This window comes from Myodes glareolus, chromosome 9, assembly GCF_982192425.1.
Source record: "Myodes glareolus chromosome 9, mMyoGla1.1, whole genome shotgun sequence".
NCBI lineage: Eukaryota > Metazoa > Chordata > Mammalia > Rodentia > Cricetidae > Myodes > Myodes glareolus.
In genome coordinates this window covers 66,773,633-66,793,341 of record NC_142034.1, presented here as the reverse complement: position 1 = coordinate 66,793,341, position 19,709 = coordinate 66,773,633, and the positions used below count along the sequence as shown (strand labels likewise).

The 19,709-nt window shown below is 50.4% G+C and overlaps 1 protein-coding gene across 1 annotated transcript; it reads left to right on the top strand.

Annotated features, from left to right (window-relative positions):
* Positions 1-1,468: 1,468 nt before the first annotated feature.
* Sap30l (SAP30 like) lies at positions 1,469-9,538 on the top strand. Its single transcript, XM_048437563.3, has 4 exons — positions 1,469-2,137; positions 5,558-5,680; positions 7,499-7,597; positions 9,269-9,538. Exons 1-4 carry the CDS (start codon positions 1,940-1,942, stop codon positions 9,395-9,397), a joined length of 549 nt encoding a protein of 182 aa, XP_048293520.2. The 5' UTR covers positions 1,469-1,939; the 3' UTR covers positions 9,398-9,538.
* Positions 9,539-19,709: the final 10,171 nt, after the last annotated feature.

Genomic DNA, 19,709 nt, shown 5'->3' with positions numbered 1-19,709 from the left:
CACAAAAGCAAGACTGGCCTGTGTGCTACACAGTCAGTCAAACGACCTTGAACTTCAGATCCTTCAGAACCTCGGGTGTGCTGGTCAACCACTCTGCCACTGAGTTACAGTCTCAGCCCCCATAGTGGCCTTATATTTCCTATACGGTCTCCTGTATGAAATTAGTGAAATAAGACTGTACAAACTCATTTTAGGCCTTTGAAGAGAGGCCTATCCTCTCCCCCATACAATACTCTACTACCAAATATTCCCTGTGGATTTCAGGAAGGGTGAGATGGCCTCCTCCCTGGTTGTTCCGAGTGGCTTGAAGCAATAAAACTACAAATCTGTCCCTAAAATGTCTTCTGTCGGTGGCCTAAGGGCCTTTCTCAGTTGCCTCGGCCTACAAAGTCCATCCTGCAGACCAAACCCAGAGAACGGTCGCCCTAGCCCCTGGGTTCTCCCCTTTAAGCCGCTCCTTCCTTGGTATGAGCGACACCCAAAGATTGCTACTTCCCCGTCCCACCTCCATTGTCTCTCCACGCCTCTCTATGCGCATATGCACCTCCACATTGACTTTCTGTCCCAGGTCATGCACCCTGCCTCCCGCTGCTACGCAAATCTTCCAGCCGAGGCCTTTCCGAAGTTTGGCGGTCTGCTCTGCTGGCATCACTTTCTCCAAGGTCCCCTTTCACATACCCCATCCCCTATGCCGATCCCTCAGTTCTCCCGCGCAGTCCACCTCGAACGTGATCTCTGCCGAATTCTGTCCCTGCTTCCCGCAGAACCCCCTCAGTATCCTGCCGGGTATACCAGACCCTGCGGCCTGCCAGACCCAGCTTAGAATTCTGTCCCGGAGCCAACACCTTGCTCCAGGCCCCTACTCAGCATTCTGCGCCGGAACCGGGAACCGGCTCAGCATTCCGTCCCTCGACAGGGCCCTGTCTCCTCCTCCTCCTGTATTCGCTCAGCATCCCGTTCCCGGAATGGAGACCCTGCTCAGTATCCCATCTCGGAGTGGAGATGCTGAGTCCCTCCACTTTCGGCTCAGCACCCCTCCCCCGGGTGCGGACCCCTCGTCTCTCCAGATCCAGCTCATCATCTCGCCCAAGAGCCAGGACCTTGCTCACCATCCTACCCCAGGCCAGGACATCCTGCATTCTTTCAGACCCCGCTCAGCATCCTTCCTCGGAGCGAGGACCCTGTTCATCATCCTAACTGGGGTCAGGGCATCCTGCTCCACAGCTAGAACTGAACCTACAGCCGATCTCCTCCCTCGCCCATGCAACTCTTCCCTCTTGCACTTTCTCTACTTTGAACCCATCCCAGCAGAGTCCAGGAAGTAGCCTGGCACCGGAGACCGGCAGCGGCAGTGCCCAATGAGGAAAGTTAGCGGCGACGGTGGCCCCGCCCATACAGAGAGTACGGCCAATATGCGCACGGAGGCGGGACTTCCGCTGTGCCGCGGCGGGCGGGGGGAGCGCACTGTTGTGGTGCGGCGCGTCGGGCGGGCGGCGGCCGGGGCGGCCCAGGGGCTGCCGCGGGGACTCGGGGCGCCGCCGAGCGGCCGGGCGCTGGGGCGGGCCGTGAGCACCGCGGGGCCCGGACACGGCAGGTTCGAGGCCGGGCCCCCGCGTGGAGAGCCGCGGGGTGGAGACTTTGCAGCGCGGCGCGGAGCAGGCGGGAGCCGGCGGGGGCCTCGGGAGCCCCAGGGCGGCCGGGCCCGGATCCCGGGGGAGCCTCGCGAGCCCGGGCCGGAGTCTCGGCGGGTGCATCCCCGGCGGGGCCCGGGCTGCAGAAGCACAGAGCAGCCGGGCCTCGCGGAGCTCAGAGCGCGCCTGACCCGAGGCGCACCGTGGGACTCGGGCGCGGGGCTGGCGGAGAGCTGCCCCGCGGGGCTCACAGCGGCGGAGTGGCCTACAGGGGCCCTCCCCCGGAGGGGCCGGGCCGGGGCGGGGAGATGAACGGCTTCAGCACCGAGGAGGACAGCCGCGAAGGGCCCCCTGCCGCCCCCGCCGCCGCCCCGGGCTACGGCCAGAGCTGCTGCCTCATCGCAGACGGCGAGCGCTGCGTTCGGCCCGCGGGCAACGCCTCCTTCAGCAAGAGGGTGCAGAAGAGCATCTCACAGAAGAAACTCAAGCTGGACATCGACAAGAGCGTGAGTGTCAAGGCTCAGCGCAGGGCCGCAGGAAGGGACCCCCGGGGACGCTCGGTGCGCTGGGCCTCGCCGCGCGGTCTGTGCAGAACAGGGGACTCAGGATCGTGGAGGCCGCTCTGTGCTCCGCAACGCTGCCCGCATCCCAGAGGGTGGGCTGGAGGGGCCGAGGAGGGCTTAGCACACTGTCCCTGCCTGGGAAAAGTGACAGCAGTTTCCAGCTGTCACTGTTGCGCCGGATAGTAGAACAGAAAGAGGTAGATTACTTTTGCAAGAATTAGGGGTAAGGGGTGACAAGGGGACCCAGGGGCTCTTCTCCAACTTCGTCCTCCCTCCAGGGACCTTGTCGTTCTTTCAGACACTAGCAAGGTGGCCGCGACTTTCCTGTCTCCCGCGGCCTCCGTCTCTGCAGCGCAGCACAGAGCCCGCTTCGCTGGCAGCGAATGAGTTTTTCTGAGATGTGGCAGAAATAAGGACAAGGCCAGGTCTTAGATGACTCTTGCAGTGGATGTGATTGGAGGGGGGCGGGGAACCAGTTTTCTTGATGGGTAACATTATTTGGTAATGCAGACGGAGGCGGACATTTAAAATTGAATGGGATTGCCCTACACCTTGTGGCTAATTATAGGAAACTTCCTATGTGGTTTCACTTGCTCTTGTTAACGGTTCTGAAGATGTGCCTATTGCCAACTGGTTAGGAACTTTTTAGTCTGACATCTGTTGCTGCAAGCCCTGAGTGGCAGCTTCCAGATTAGGAATTGGGATGGGTTTAAGGAACTTTTAATATTCAGGGAACTTGAGTGACTAATGGCCAACGTTTAGGGCAGTAGTTCTCAACCTTCCCAATGATGTGACCCTTTAATTTTAATACAGTTTCTCGTGTTGTAGTGACCTCAACCATAGAATTATTTTGTTGCTACTTCGTGACTGTAATTTTGCTACTGTTACAAATTGGAATGTACATAAGTGATGTGTGACCTCAAGGAGGTCGCGACCCACAGGTTGAGAACCGATGGGTTAGGGACAATCAGACATTGCCTGTTACCTGAAAGGGGAGCCCCATCTTTATGCTACTGATGTTGCAGAAACTGAGGCTGGGGGTTGGAAGCAATGGTGCCAAGTGTGGACCGCACTTAGAAGCTGGCTAATTTCCTAAACCTGTCTTGCTTCCAAGTTCATCATTTTTTCTTCTAGACTCCTCTCTTACACAGTCAGTTTTATTTAGTTAACCAGTATAGTCTGGCTCTTTCTGAATAGTGCTGTTTTTCTTTTTAAATGATTGGGACTTTTCTTTTTACAAATGTCTGTCAATAAATAAATGAGGAATGAATGAATGAAATTCCTACGGAGCAAGCACTGGCTAGACAGTAAGGTGTCCCCTGATAATCACATGTAGGCATGAAAAGGGAATTCTAGGATGGCACTGACTTTATCCACTTGGAAACAGTGCCTGCCTCCTGTGTGGGCTGCTGGCAGGATTTCTGCGAGCATTCCTCACATCTGGATGGTTTGTTGGTGCAGTAGAAACTCCCATTTACCTACTCAGCCCATGGGAAGCCCATGTGGAGCAGTGTTGAGCATCTCACACACATCATCAGGAAGAAAGGCCCTTTGGCCTTGCAGCAGCAGCTCCCAGAGGCCGTGCTTGGAAAGGCGTGTGGTTGGAAGCACAGTCCCAGTCCATTTCAAGGTGGTGTAGCGTCATTATTTCTGAAAGGGTTTCTGTTTCATCCCACAGACTTGGGCAGGAATTCAATCCCAAGTAACTGCTGTGTTACAAGAATTTTTAGCTGTTGTAGAAAGTGAAACAGAAGAGGGGAAAAAAAAGATAACCACACAGTGAGCCTTTGCTCCCACCCTCAACGCCCACCCCACCACAAAGGCCTCTGAGCCCTGAAGTTGCTGAAATGCATTTCAGACTTAAACATGGTTAAGGACAGAGACTGGCTGTCTTGTAAAAGGATCTAAGGAGGGCCCTTTTAAATTAAGACACCATGATCCTTCAGATGGGCCCTGGAAGCCTCTATAGTGTAGTAATACATAGCCAACTTGCAGCTGACATGTTTCTTCTCTGCTTCTGGGGAGTGGCTGAGGTTGGGAATAGTATAAAGGAAATGTAGCGGAGAAAGAGACATTTACCAAGGCCTGAGGGGGGCTGGGAGCTGACATCTTCCCATCTAAGCTTTAGAAGCATCCCATTCTGCTGCTCTCCCAGTTTACCACGACACTTGAGAGATGCAGCTTGCTCTCTCAAGAGGCACATACTAGTTTTGCCTACCCGAGTGCCAGCTGCCAGGGGTGGGACAGGGGACACACATCTTGTAGTCTTGTATCACCTGGTGTTACTCTTTAGGACACTGACACATACTTAACATCTGAAAGTTCATTGCCGGAGTGAAATCTGGCAAAGCCATCCCAACTTGTGACCGTGCAAGAGGTGACTTTCACCAGCATAAGCTGTTTTCCGGTATGAGAGTGACTATGTTGGTGTCTCAGCACTTATTGAGCGCCTGCTGTGTGCAAGACAGCATCACAGTATAAACTCAAAGTGACTCATGACTCACTCATCCAACCATGCGAAACGATAATCATCCAACTAAACAGTTTTTGTTAGTTCCTCCATAAAAAGACCCAAATTAATTGATGGTGACTTCCTGTCAGCTTACTTTTATCTTTGGGGATTTAGGGACTAAACTCCAGTTCAGATGTCTCCCCAGAACATTTGTGCACCAGCTGTCCCTACCCAGAGCCATTTACACAGGCATTAGGTTCTGCAGGGTTTTTGAATGGTTCCTCCAGGCAATGGTGGCACTTAGATTCTTAAATAAAAACACATTCTTCGCATTTGAGCTGCTATTGGCACCTTTACTAATATGCTCCAGTGTTTATTAGAAAATCAGGGTAATACCCACTCCCTTTTATGTGGTTCTGCTTTGTGAGAATTCTGTCTCTCTCTGATCCTTTGTGAATCAGATGTGAAGTAGTGGGAGTCAAGTTTTTCAGTGTTACCCTGCAGTAGCAGCTGTTGTGAGTACCATCTCTGCAGTCCCTGCTGCCCATCTCTGCCCACTGAAGTTCAGAATTCCTCCTGGTACCTGTAAAGCCAGTCTTCCCTCAGCTCCAGCCATCTTTCCCTCTTTCCCGTACTACAGAGAGACTTGGATGCTAATGCATTGTGCCGTGTGTGTGTGTGTGTGTGTGTGTGTGTGTGTGTGAGAGAGAGAGAGAGGGGGGGGGGAGCATGTTGGACATTTGCTCATGCACTTAAATATACCCCCAGCGCTCTGTATTCTTCTGTAGCCTATAGCAATAAGGTAGTAAACTGTGGCCTGCCTCACTCATCCATCTCTCTCCAGTATTTGACCAAAAGAGGAGGCTCATGACTTCACAGGCTAACACTGACTTTAGGTCTCTTCCCATCAGGTAAGGCACCTGTACATCTGTGACTTCCACAAAAATTTCATCCAGAGCGTCCGAAATAAAAGGAAGAGGAAGACGAGTGACGATGGTGGAGACTCCCCTGAGCATGACGCTGACACTCCTGAGGTAAAAGGCCAGAGTGCTGGCAAAGAGAGCCAGGGGAATGGGTTGTGACCCAAGCCCCCCTCCCAGCCAGAGAATGAGAATAGTGGGTTCTGACTCCAGCTTTCCCTGGCTGTTGTGTTTTCTGAACTAACCAGTCATCTTTGCTTGCATTGCTGTGGTTTGTTTGAAATGTGTTTTCTAGACTTTCAGTAACGTTGGCTCTGAAAGCTTGGAGCTGAGCTGCTCTGTCTGCACTGTCGGTCTCCTGACAGGCCCAGGCTCTGAGGCCCCGGGGTAGGGGCTGGGGGGGCTCTGCTTATGTTCTCTGTAGTAGACGTTTGTAGGACTTTGCCTCTTGAATCTGACCAGTGCCTGACCACGGTGTTGCCTCTTTTAAAACCCTGTTCTTGCCTTTAAAGTTAATGCTGAGCCTGTGTGGTCTGAGCAGCTCTCTCCCCTTCTTTTCTGACCTGAAAATAAAGGTGCATCTTGTCAGTGTTACCAGCTGGACTGGGGCTTTCCCCCAGAGACACACTGTGGTCATTTAACAGGTGATGAAATGTGACATTTGAGGGGAGGGGGCACAAGTTGAATATTATAGGATCATCAGCAACACCCCTCCCCTGACCTCTAGAGGCCATTGACATTGCCTGAGTGTGACAGTGAAAATCATGTCTGCAGGCATTGCCACATATCCTTCGGGATGTGCCCCCTTAAAGTCCTGCACAATACCATGAGCCCTAGCTTCTCACCCAGAAGAGTTCATTGTGTGTTAAAGAAGGGATTCCAGGAAGGAATAGCTGGGTTTCCTTCCAAAGTGTTCTCACTTGGGCTTCTGCAAAAGAGGAACTGTGTCCAGTGTGCACTGAGTACTTGACACATCGTTACCTGTGAGCATGGTTCCTGCCTGGGAGTAGAAATAGGCGGACCTCAGTCTGCAGGTGTGGAGGGGCCTGTGAAACTTGGCCCTGTCCCCGTACCTCTCCCCGTGTCCCTCCCCCAGCTTTACTTTCCCGTATCTTCCTATTGCCTGTAGCAATAGAAAGTTATGGTTATTTCATAAATACATTCAGTTTTTTAATCCCTTTGGCCAAACATTTTAGAAAAGGTTTCCAAGAATGCTTTAAATGAATGGGGAGTTCTGCACCCTCATGCTGATCACTCTTTTTTTTTTTTTTAAGTGAGTCCCACTTGCCTGAAGCAAGAGCCTCTCTCTCAGAGGCAGGTGAAGACAACCCTTTCTAGACTTTCCATATTCATGCATGGTTAGCTAGCCCCTTGCTAGGCTAGCTGAACAAAGAGAAGAGGGGTCCTTCTAGACCCTTATGCAGCCACCTGCAGAGGTCCTGGCCCTGACACGCAGGTGAAGACACGCTGTGTTCTTCAGCTCCACCCTGGGAGCTCTGTCAGTCCGTTTTCTAGCTTATCTCCTCCAGTGTCCCTGAGATGGCCTTTCTGGACACCCTGGTGTCCTCTAACTCTTCCTGCAGTGGAGCCCAGCTCGCCAGTGCTGCAGGGGCCCCCTGTTCTCCGAAACCCCCAGCCCTACCCAACCCACAACCCAAGTTCCTTCTGCCTTCCAGGACGGGCCACCGCCTTCTTGTTGCCCAGCCTCTGCTCCAAGTTTCCACGCTCAGAATCATTCCCATTCCTCCCCTCTTTCTCACTACCTCTCTACTGCCCCTCTTCTGCCCACCCCTCCTCCATCCACACAGAACCCTTTTCTAACTGCCTTTGGCCTCCTTGCTAGTCATAGTCCTTGGTGAGCAGTGTCTCCAACTTCTTCCTCCTCAGCCCTCTCAGGTTGATTCAGACATAACTGTCTTTCCTCTCCTCTAGGTTGACCTGTTCCAGCTGCAGGTGAACACTCTCCGACGCTACAAACGGCACTACAAGCTGCAGACCAGACCAGGCTTCAACAAGGCCCAGCTAGCAGAAGTAGGTAGACAAATGCGAGAGGTCCAGCCTGTGCTCCTGTGGTCCTAGCTAGCCCTCCCACAGATCATCCACTCATTGCATCTTCTCCATGCTTGGGAGGCAAATCTGTCCCTTTTTGCATGACAGAATCAAGAACTTTCCACACAGAATAGAAAGTCCTATTTCCCAAAGGAAGCATGCACAGAGACGGGTAAACCTTCTTAAAGTCACACAGCAACCTGAGGACCCTTGTTTCTGGTTCATGGCATCATTTTTACAAGGTTTTCCATAGAACCAGTCCTTTCAGGTGTATCAGTGTTATTAGCCACTGTGCCTTTAGATTTAGGAACCATTTTTTTTTCCTCTGAGTAGTAGGGATCAAACTCAGGACCTTGTGTATGACTAAGCAAATCATCTACCAGTGAACTTCCCCCTCACCCTCCAGGACCAACCCGCACCACTTCTTGACCTATGGAGTTAGTGGAAGTCTTTTTCTATATAAGTGAATATATATATATTCTATATATATTCGTGGCACCCAAGAACATATTTTTTCTTCACTGAGTTCTTCATTTGGTGGGAATTGGGAGGAGGTCACCCTTAGCACCTCTCTCTCTCTCTCTCTCTCTCTCTCTCTCTCTCTCTCTCTCTGTCTCTCTGTCTCTCTCTCTTTCTCTCTGTGTCTCTCTCATATGTATCAATACTGATGGGCTCAAGTGACTCTCCTGCCTCAGCGTCCCATCTAGGCACATGTCACAGTACTTGGCTTCCTCATCCCTCTTATTTCTCCTGCCTTTTGTTGTAGGAAATTTGAGAGGTGGGGAAAAGAAAAACACAATCCAGAGACTTTATTATTTCCAGGTCTTTCTTCATCTGCCCTGACCACCTCCACCCATGTGGGGTCTACTGAAAAGCTCCCAGCCGGCTTGGGTTTGGGTCTGTCTGATGTGTCTTCTCCCTTCAGCCTTTCCCTCGCCAGCATAGAGGTACAGCAGCAGCACACAGCCTCGCTGCTTACCCACCGCCAGCCAGGAGGAAGAGTGGGGTTTTCCAGGCTAAGCCAACAGAAGCAGGACATGGCCAGCGAGCACTCTCCTTCAGACTGCCACACTTTCCCTACTTAGAGGAATTCCTGGAGCCAGACTCATCTGTTTTGACTGTTCATTTGCCATTTTGGGGTGGTTTTTGTTTTGTTTTCTTGCATGTGTGTGTTTTCAAGGCAACTGAGGCTAGTGATCTTGAACTCCTGACCCGTCAGTCTCACCCTCCTGAGAGCTGGGATACAGGCATTCAACACCACACCCAGCTTGACACAATTTTTTTAAAACTTTTTTTTTTTGGTCCATTTCCAGAGCCTGAAAGGCTTGATGGCAAATAGCCAACCAGGGAAGTCCAGCCTCCTTACACCAGAGGATAGCTGAAGCCATATCAGGATGACTAGCTGTTACTGAAGTATATCTCTGTCTGTATCTTGGTGGTATCCTGGGCCTCAATGGTACACTTTTGGTAGCCCAGGAGAAGAGCCGCTAAGCCTTGGAGCAAGGGGACCGCTACATTCTGCAGCTCTTTGACAAGTCTAAATGCCAGGCAGTCACTTCCGGAAGCAGCTCCTGTTCCCTCTTTACAGAGTGTAGGATGTAGGGCCCTGATGTGCACATAGCTTAAGGGACTTTGGTCTTTCCTCCTGTGTAGACTGTGAGCCGACACTTCAGGAACATACCGGTGAATGAGAAAGAGACGCTTGCCTACTTCATCTACATGGTGAAGAGTAACAGGAGCAGACTGGACCAGAAATCGGAGGGCAGCAAGCAGCTGGAGTGAGGCGCAGGTGGCCGGGTAGGCAGAGGCCTTGGTGAGAGAACAGCAGTGCGATGCTTGATGACAGGTGGTGTCTGCACATCTCAGCCCATAAGGACTGTTCACATCTACTGTAAATAAAGTTTGAATGATGGATACTGTAAATCTCTCTGTCAAGAGGGTTATATTCTTACAGGTTAGCATGTGTATAGAAAGACTTTCACTGCTCAAACTGAAAAAAAAAAAACAGTATCATAAAAGGAATTTTAAAACTGTGTCTTGAATACTCACCAGAGCTTTAAATCAATTCTCCTGGAAATGTTGGGTGATGTGCAATTTGGCAGTCACCGTGCAGTACCAGGCTGCCACGGGTAAGACTCAGCCCTGGCGGCATGGCTCAGTGACAGTGGAAGCACCGAGTGGGCCCACGTTTGGACTGGCCCTTGCCGGCTGGGACACAGGCATGCTACTTTATTGCAAGTTTTACCATTTAGTAGCGAATCAGTTTGACACTGGTCCCCCACTGGCCCTGGGACCTTTATGCAGTGGGCACTCAATGTGTGTTGGCCAAGAGCTGTCACAGCTGTGCAGCTTCTGCACGCTCCTCCTAGCCCAGACCTGTTACTTGTGTTACTCTCTGCTTAACCATGTGTAAGTCATCTGCTTAAGAGACGGAGGAAGCCCTGCTCCTCCACAAGGAGTTGAGGTAAGCAGGGACCTCTGGGCAGTTGTACGTGTCCGTTGAGATTCTAGAATTGACACGAGGATGTCACAGACTGGTCATGGTGGTGCATGCTTTAATCCCACCACTCGGGAGGACAAGGTAGAGAACTCAAGAGTAAGCTAGTACCTTGTCTCAGAAACAAAACAGTGAACCTGGGGATGGCTCATCCAGGATAGGCACTTGGTGCCAAGCCTACTAGCCTGAGTTCTAATTCCTGCTGGCCATGTAGTGGAGAGAACTGGCTCTACACACACCACACACACAACACAATAGATAAATGAATTTTTTTGTTTGTTTTTGTTTTTTGAGATAGGGTTTTTTGTAGCTTTGGAGCCTGTTCTGGAACTAGCTCTTGTAGACCAGGCTGGCCCCTGCCTCTGCCTCTGCCTCCTGAGTACTGGAACTAAAGGTGTGCACCCCCACCGCCCAACAGGGTTTTTTTTTTTTAAGTTTTAAAGAAAACCATAGCCTTCCCTGAGAATCTTCTGCACTTTACCCAGAGTGAGGTATATACCATGACCCATTAGGCTCCTGGCAGTAAGTGCTCTGGCAAAGATAGAGTGTCATGTTTCCAGTCTTTAGTTGACAACCTGCAGGAGAACTGCCCAGGTCCCCCATGGTTCCTGCTCAGAAGCCCAGCTGTGGGAAGACAGTGTGGCTGGACTTGACGCCTTAGCCCTGTAAGGCCAAAAAAGGGGAAACAAAAGTCACTGCCACCTGATGCTCAAATGAGAAAGGCAGATCTGCCTCCTTTCGGGGAGAGCACTTGCTAAGGTAATTTTTGAAGTATTAATTTTTTTCATTGTTTGAGTCAGACTCTGCTGTCTAGTTATGTCAGAACCAAAGCATCCTGGGAGATCAGAGCTTTCCTATCCAAAGATGTTTGCAGAATCTCCAGTGTGACAAAGGGTGTGGGTGGGAGGATCAGAGAAAAAGGTTGCTAATTTCCAACCAGCCTAGTATACATTTGGTCAGATGTCTCATTTTCCTGTTTAACTTCAATTTTGAATTTTTCTTAAGCCTTAACTAACAAGAGAACAGCAGAGGCCTGGCCCAGCAGTTTTAATGTCTCCCAGATGACTTCCCCTGAGCACCATCTCAGAAATCAGAGTTAACCTCACACTGAGTGAGTGAAGGAGTGTTTGATGGTCTCCATTCTGTGGGGCAGAACCCTCTTGCTTCTGTGGAATGGGGGCGGGGCCTCCAATGTCACTAACTTGCAATGTGTTCCATTGTAACCAAGCCCCCAGAGTGCTCAAAATGCCTGCCAAGCAGACTGCAGCCTGATAGAGCGTGGATAAATAGGTGTATGTAGAATATGAACGGTGTCCTGGTTGCGAGCAAGGGGTGGTGAGGTGTCCCCTGGATGCTTTCGGTCCTCACCTCCGTGCCGAGGTTGGTCTCTGTCCTACCCCTGGTGGAGGCAAATGGAGAGAGAAGTTAGTGTCTGAGGACAGACAGGATCTTTAATTTAACTGGTCCTGTAGAAATGTCAGTGTCTTATCCAGAAAGAAAATGTAGCTTCCTGATATTTAAGCCAAACTGTGGGCATTTCAGTTGTATCATTGTTTCTTCAGCATCATGTTTAGTTTCCTGTGCAGAGGCTCAGTTCTGTGCAACATGGGGCATTAGGCTCAGTCTGGTCCACGTTTCTATGTCCAGATCCAGGTGGGGAACATCTGCCCTCTAGTCATCTCAGAATCCTTATCCTCAGATGCACACACCCTTGGAGAAGTAGAGGCCAGGGCTCTCTTCCTCAGCCTGTCAAAACATCACCTGACAGAAAAGGCAAAGCTAGCCGGGTGATTGTGGTGCACGCCTTTAATCCCAGCACTCGGGAGACAGAGGCAGGCGGATCTCTGAGTTCGAGGCCAGCCTGGTCTATAAGAGCTAGTTCCAGGACAAGCTCCAAAGCTACAGAGAAACCCTGTCTCAAAAAACAAACAAAAAGAAAGAAGGAGAGAGAGAGAGAGAGAGAAGGCGAGAAGGCAAAGCTATTCAAACTTATATTTTTCTTGTGTCCGGCTGCTGTGTGATCAAAGTGGCCAGCCCCTTGCCTCCTGTCTGCTGGCTTAGCCATAGCAAGAGTCTACTGCCTTCAAGAGCAACAGGGTTTGTGGAGAGAGCAATGCTCATCTCGGCGCCCATATTTTTATATTGCCTGTCGTTGCCTCCCACATTCCCCCTCCAAATCTGTGACGGCTCAGTGTGGTCTTTTCTCTATTTGGTGCTCCTGGGCAAAACTGGAATTTCAAGTCCAGAACTGGCATGGCTTCGCATGCTCCCATCCTGTCTCTGGTCTAGCCTGGTGTGGTTCTTCAGTGTGCCCTTAAGGTGGTCATATGCAGACATTCATAGCCTACCATTCATATTGGGCTTGAAAATTTTTACAGCGCAAATGCACAGGCTTCTTGTATCTCATTTCATGGAACAAACTGTGAATAAAAACCATCATAGCCAATCCTCAGGAAAGACAGCAAGCCAAAATTCCAGGTGGGGTTGTGGCTTGAGGAACTGGGCTTCTGTGTGCTGCGTGTCCCTGCCATAGCTAGCTATAATCATAGTAGCCTCTCAGAGAACAAATCTTCATGTTGCAGGTAGAGCTTGAGGCTCCCTTTGTATACGTGTGTGTGTGTGTATAGGAACTTCCTGTTAATACTTTGCCAAGTGACTGCCTGGTGTGTGATGGTAGAGGTAACTTGTCCACTGCAGTGGGTGGTCCCAGACGTAGTCCCAAAGAAGTTGCCTTATCAACGCCATCTGAAGGCTCTCTGTTATATGACGGGACCTATATGAAGAGCCTCGGTCCTCCCACCCAGCTTCTCCATTGGTGCTGACATTCTGCCTACCCATCTCAGCCAGGAAGCAGTCTGCACTTGGCCACCTCCAAGGACAGAGAGCCCACTACCTCCTGGGGAAGACTGTTCTGTCCATTAGCTTCTGGATTTCCTGTGCTCTCTGAAACTTGGGGGCCATGTGGACAGTGGCTCACTGCACAAAGGACCCAGTCCCAGGCATTATTCCAAACACATTGTATCTTTTTTAGTAGAGAACAGCTGGATATATCATGGTGTTTTGACTGCCACTAAGTATTGGTCTTCGTTCCTTGTTGGAAAATGTTGAAGAAACCCTTCAACCCTGTGTCCTTGCTTGCTCATGCCAAAGTTGCCAACAAAGCACCAGCCCACTGACAGGACTCCCAAGTCATCGGAGGCCTTAGTCCCATGCCAGCCACACACAGCCTTGCAGCATCGCTGAGGGGAAACTTCAGTTGGATAGTTTTAAGCAGCACACGGCTTTGCCTGGAATCTAAGGTTCCCAGGTTGCTGAGGACTCATGCCTTCCCATCCCTGTGAGGCTTCACCAGCAAAGCTGAAGGTACTCCGTGTCTCAGTGTCAGGGATGCAAGTTCCTCAGAGCCACTCAAAGTTGCTCTCTGATCAATTTTTAGTGAATTGGAGAAGTAAAGTCCTAAGAGATTTGCCAAGTTCATGTTAGCGAGGGGCCTTTGTGGCCCACCACTTGGTCATTTGCAGAGTGACTGGTGATCTAAGGTAAGCTGCCCTGACATGCCTCAGAGCTTATGACTGCCTGTCCAGGGCAGCTGAGCTCCTGGGAACAAGCTTCTGCAGAGTTCCAGGTGGAATGAGATAAGGTTAGGGGACTGCTGACCTTAGCAAAAGGATTGGCCAAGGAGCAGATCCCCGCAGGCCTGCCCAGCACAGCCCCCTGGCCCCCTGCCACCTAGGATAGCTATGAATGTGGCCCAACACAGAATCATAAATTATTTGAAGCACTATGAGATTTGTTTTACAATTTTTAGAACTCAATAGAGTTCTTAAGCATGTATTTTTGTTGATGACAATTAAGCCCAGAGAAGCCAAAGGTTGGGCCAACATCTGTGTGGGTTGCAGTGTTAGCTGCACTGTGTCCTTATACAGTGGGCTTAGCCTGTGATCGCTGCCTACCTGCTGCCTTCTACCCTGTCTCTGAGGCTGGGTGATTGCCCTGGCTCCAGGTCCCTACTGAACTAAGCAGAGCAGTCAGATGAAGGGGAAACAAGCTCAGGCTCATGCCTTAGGGAGCACTGTGCATTTGGGGGGTGCCTTTGCATTATTTCATTGGATTGCAGACTGCTTCCAAATTTATGGTTGGGAAAAGAAAAGTCACTGTGATATTTGAAGTGGGCAAAGTGGGCCTGGGGCTTCCGGCAGAGCATCTCCGGTGGGTTACTTTCCCCTGCTGGCACCTCTAAAAACAAAGTCTCTCTCTGCTTACTGTCATGCGCCATCCTTGCCTGCTTTCTATTGCCTGTGATGCCCATTGGAATATACTTGGGGAATGGGGTTTGTCCGCTTTGTAACTGCCTTATTGAAAAGTAAGTGCCCTTCCATCCCAGGCCTCCAACTGTATTTGTTTTCCTGCCAAACTTGGGGGGAGGGGTCATTTGTATTTTGATTTTTGTGCCTGTGGCTCTGTACTGTTGAAGGTCTCAATTCTCTGGACTCTCCTTAGCATGTGTGTGACTCCTGTCACAGCGTCACACAGATGGGATAGCCCGACTTTTATTCTCAATAAATAATCTGAATGAGCAAGAGACATCCTCCATGGTTCCCTCTGAATTCCTGCTCAGAATCTAGCTGCTACGTCTACCCAAGCTGGGCCCCAGTTGTGTGTGGCAGACTGTAGTGAAAGCCTCATGTACCCATACTGAATACTGCCCTGCAGTTTCAGTGCAGGCAGAGATGTGTGGGTCACAGTAGGGCGGACACGAGTCCTACTGTGTGGCCCTCCCCAGGAGAGGGGCTAGAGAGCCCACAGGGCAGACTGCAAAGGACTGACCAGGTCCCTCCCATGACTCTTCTGCCCGTGTCCTGTGAGAAGGCCAGCTTGAACAGGTCTTCTGATAAGAGCAATGGAATTCCAGACCCTTCTGGAACTTACCCCAGTGCTGAAGTCTCAACCCTGCTTCACTAGCTCATGGACTGCTGTGTCTCCTCCCTGCACTGACATTTGCCTTTGCCAGTCCCCAAACTTCACACACAGACACCCCACAGTTTGAGAAGCCTGGGCTCTGTGACCGAGCTTTGAGCCTGCAGGTTCCTAAGGTCTCATGGGCTAAGACCCCCTGCCTAGCCTTACACAGCTCAGGGCATAGCAAGGCTCAGCATGTGTGCCTTGCTCACACCTGTCTTCAGCAGAAGATAAGGAAGGTGTATGGTAGTTTTCTTTTGTTGTCTTGTGTTGCATTTGTTTTTTTTTTAAAGAGCCTGGCTATGCAGCTCAGGTCAGCCTTGAACTCATGATCCTCCTGTCTCAGCCACCTGAGTGGTGGAATATGGAGATGTTATACCTGCCTATGGCTTTTCTCTTCCTGCTTTTGGCTTTTTGGAAACAAATTCTGATTAGGTAGGCCAGGCTGGGCTCTTAATTCAGAGTCCACCCTATCTTACCCTCTAAGCTTGCAAAGTGTACTGCCCTACCTAACAAAATAAAAATTTTAACAATGATTTTATTCTTCAGGAATCCCATACAATGTATTTTGAACTTGTTCACACACACACACACACACACACACACACACACACACACACACAGCAACTCTCATAACTGCTCTCTCCACCTTCCCAACTTCCCATCCCTTCCTACCTAACTTTGGGATGTTGTCTTTTCTCTGTCTTTCTCTATCGAGTGCAGTTTGTGCTGCCCACTAGTCTTGGGAACCAGGCCTGCCCTAACTTGTCCTCTCCCTCCCCACCAGTCACATCATTAAAACCGGCTCTCCCTCCCAGCAGCTATCAAATGCCAATAGCTCCTCAGCCCACCTTCCCCCTCTGTGCAGAGATTTCATGTTAATTGCCATCTACTCACAAGGAGAAGCATCTCTGAGGGTTGAGAGGTGCTTTGTTCTGTGGATATGAGGATAAGTCGTTAGGGGTCGGCTCAATACTGTGTTCATTTAGCAGAGTAATAGTGTAAGGTTCTCCCCTAGGGTCCGTGACCTGTTTGGCCACGGGTGTGAAGTCATTGCTCTTAGCACACCCAGCTCAACTGATGGAGGTTTCCAAAGTCCAGCTCCTCCCCTCATCCCCCTCCTCACATGAGATCACAAGGCGAGCCAGGGTGGAGGGAATGCTTGTGATCCCCGCACTTGGGAGGTGCAGGCTATAGGGTCAGTAGCTCATTCAGTGCTGTTCTTGGCTACACAGCAAATTGGAGGAAAGCAAGAGAGTGGAAGGGAGGGAGGAGTGTGAATGCTTTTAAAAACCAGCATTCATAAAGCATAGATAGACAAATCTCTGAGTTCCAGGCAAGCCTGGACTACACAGTGAGTTCTAAGCCAGTCAGGGCTGAAGAGTGACAGCTGAATAGTGAGACTTTCTTCAGAAGAAATAAAGCCCAAAAGAGAAAAGACTGACTGAACCTGGAGATGTGGCTCAGGCCGTGGAGTGCTTGCCTGGCTGTAAGAGGCCTCGGAGTTGAGCCCAAGCACTACCTAGAGTGGATGTAATGACCTACCTGTCATCTCAGCACCAGGGAGGCAGAGGCAGAAGGATCAGAAGTTCAAGGTCATCCTCAGCTGCCTGGCCCGTGAGAGGACTCACTCCCCCTCCCCATGAGAGGGGAGTGGGTCTTCTGTTTCTACAGTTGCCTGTAGTTCACGGGGCTCTGCCTGCACGCTGTCAAGTGCACTGCCCAGCACACAGCACTTCATGGCCATTGATCCAGCTGATCTCACTACAGCCCATTAAGTAGGCTCTGTTGCTAACACCCATTTATAGGGATGTAAATACACTCAGAGATTATAGAACTCCACCCCCTCCGCCCCTCAAAAAATAAAGGACCCTGAGGTACTAGAACTACTCTGGGAGTGGACCCGCGGTACATCTGCCCCCAGGAACACTTGTCAACCCCAGAGCAAGGAAGTCAGAGTGCTGCACTTTGAAGCTGCATCGCTGTAGGTCGCCGTGGTCCCCATCAGTTTTAATGAGGGATTCCGAGAAGTCACTACAACTGTAGTTAGGGAATTTAATAGGGTCTAATGGAGGTTAACAAGGTACGCCGAACCTTCCAGCCAGGTTTCAGCTCACCAGAGCCCAAGAGCATTAACATATAAAGGAACACAGATACCTGCAGGGTTTAATGGGGTTAATGAAACCGTCAGAGGTTGGCAGGAGGAGCAGTGCAGGAACAGACTTCTGTTAGCCTGTCTACTAGAAGTCAGTAGGTATTTCTTAAACAGCAGCAGCCCGCTTCTTTCCCTGGGTACCATGTGGATAGCCAGTCAGGAAAGGCCACCCGCACCATGCCAACTATGAAAGTGCTGGTCGGTAGACTCAGGAGCGGGCTGCTCCTTGGTGCTTTCTGGGTGTGATCTAAACTGTATCATAGTTACCAGTTATGAGTACCCTAACATTTAGACAGTGACATGTCGTCTAAATAGCTATGTGGCTGAGGGTGACCTGGAAGTTCTGCTCACTCTGCCTCTCCCTCTGAGTGCTAGGATTACAGGGATCCACCACCATTTCCAGTTTGATGGGGTGCAGGAATCAAACCCATAGCCTCATGCCTGCCGGGCAAGCATTTTACCAACTAGACCACATTCCCAACCTCCAAAGCCACTTTTAGAAAAATGTCTATGTATATTGTGTGTAAATGTATGCCACCTTTGTGCACGTCCATGGAAGCCAGAAGAGGGTGCCCGATGCCCTGGAACTGGAGTTACCGGTGTCTCTGAGCCACCCAACATGGGTGCTAGGAACCAAAGTGTGACCCTCTCGAAGAGCACCAAAGACTCTTAAGTGCTAAGTTGTCTCTCCAGCTCACGGAAGCGACTTTTCAAAGGGCCTTCATGCTGTTTGCTTACCGTGAGCTCTGTCCCTCACATGTGCAGAAAAGCACAATCTGGAATTCAAGGTTGACAGTGCTTCCCTCCCACGGTCAAGGCCCTGAGTGCCACCCACAGCCCCACAAACAACAGACACAACAGTTCAGTCTTAAATCTGGGCGACTTTTGTGTCTCCTAAGGGATTTTCACTAGCTCTTGCTGTATGTTTTCATGATATGCTGTGGAACAGTGGAGTGGGGAAGAAGAAAGCAGAACTCGTTAAGTGGTGACGTATCTGTCACTCAGAACTCACTGTGTGCCAGGCTAGATGCTAAGCACCCACACGCCTGGACAGCTGTTATAGACCAGCCCCTTAGCAAAACTGCCACCATCTTCATCAGACCAGCCGTGCCTGCTCATAAGAGACCATCTTGGGTGCACAGAACCTGGCAACTGTTGCTACTCCTTCAGAGAAGAAGGGTGTGGGCAGGGTCATTAGATACTTACCTGAGGTTCCAACTGCTCCACCCGGCCATTTGTGTGCAATTCTACCCTAATTGCACATGACCTAAGGAGACTCAGGAAAAGCTAGGGTTTGTAATCTGGGGAAAGTTAAATAAAGAAGGTCTCCATCTATTGTCGCTGTGGGGAAGCCATCCTCTAAATTGGGTAAAGACTCTCCAATGCAGCTGTTTTGGGGTCACCCACGCTGCTGTGGGCAGCCTCTCAACCATGATGTGTTTAGGAAGCACAGCAACGCTTGGCTTCCCCACAGTGAATTGGTGAGATTATACATCAGTTTCTCTTTGGGACCTTAGGAGGAGGGGCAGACAACTGCTTCCATCTCCGTGGGGAGAAATTCTTGCAACAAAGACTCACGCAATAGGTAGTGTGGTTACTACCCCTATTTGTAGATGAAGAAGTGGATCTAGGAAGGTGATGTGTGCCCCCAAAAGAAACAATTACATGTGCTGTCAAGGGGGTGGAAGAGAAGAACCATATTCACTGCTGATGAGTGTACAAACCAGCACAGTTAGGATGGAAATCTGCGCGGAGGCCTCTCAAAGATTTAGAGAGCTTCCATTGGCCCAGCTGTACCACTGCTAGGAAAGTGTACTCAAAGGACCCCATCTTCTACCACGGAGACACTTGCACCCCCACATTTGCTGATCTAGTCACAATAGGTAGGAAATGCCTATGTCCATCAACAGATGAGTATGGAGTACAGATATACAGTGGAGTTTTATTCGGATGTTAGAGGAAAGCAAATCACTGGATAGAGTGACATGCACCTTTAATCCCAGAACTCGGGAAACAGCCTGGTCTACAGAGTGAGCTCCAGTCTGTACCAGGCAAGAAGACATGGTGAGGCACTGTCTCAACAACAAGCAAGAAAAGTCGAACTTTCCAAGTCACTAATGTGGTGGTTTGAGAATGGTCCCCATGGGCTCATGTTTGAATGCGTGGTTCACAGTGGGTAGAACTGTTTGGGAAAAATTAGAAGGTGTGGCCTTGTTGGAAGAGGCATGTCGGTGAACTTGGGCATTTCAAAAGCCTATGCCATTCTAGTTAGCCGGGCAGTGGTGGTGCACACCTTTGATCCCATCAGTTAGAAGGCAGAGGCAGGTGGATCTCTGAGTTCGAGGCCAGCTTGGTGTAGAGATCGAGTTCCAGGACAGCAAGGGCTACACAGAGAAACCCTGTCTCAAAAAACAAAAACAACAATGACAAAAAAGTGTGAGCCCTCAGCTTCTGCTCCAGTGCCACACCTGCCTGCTGCCATG

Bases quoted from the DNA above. Each gene is read 5' to 3' on its own strand.
- Sap30l (XM_048437563.3), top strand. From the start codon at position 1,940: ATGAACGGCTTCAGCACCGAGGAGGACAGCCGCGAAGGGCCCCCTGCC. The intron at 5,681-7,498 runs GTAAAAGGCCAG...CCTCTCCTCTAG, and splicing joins ATGACGCTGACACTCCTGAG to GTTGACCTGTTCCAGCTGCA. The intron at 7,598-9,268 runs GTAGGTAGACAA...CCTCCTGTGTAG, and splicing joins ACAAGGCCCAGCTAGCAGAA to ACTGTGAGCCGACACTTCAG.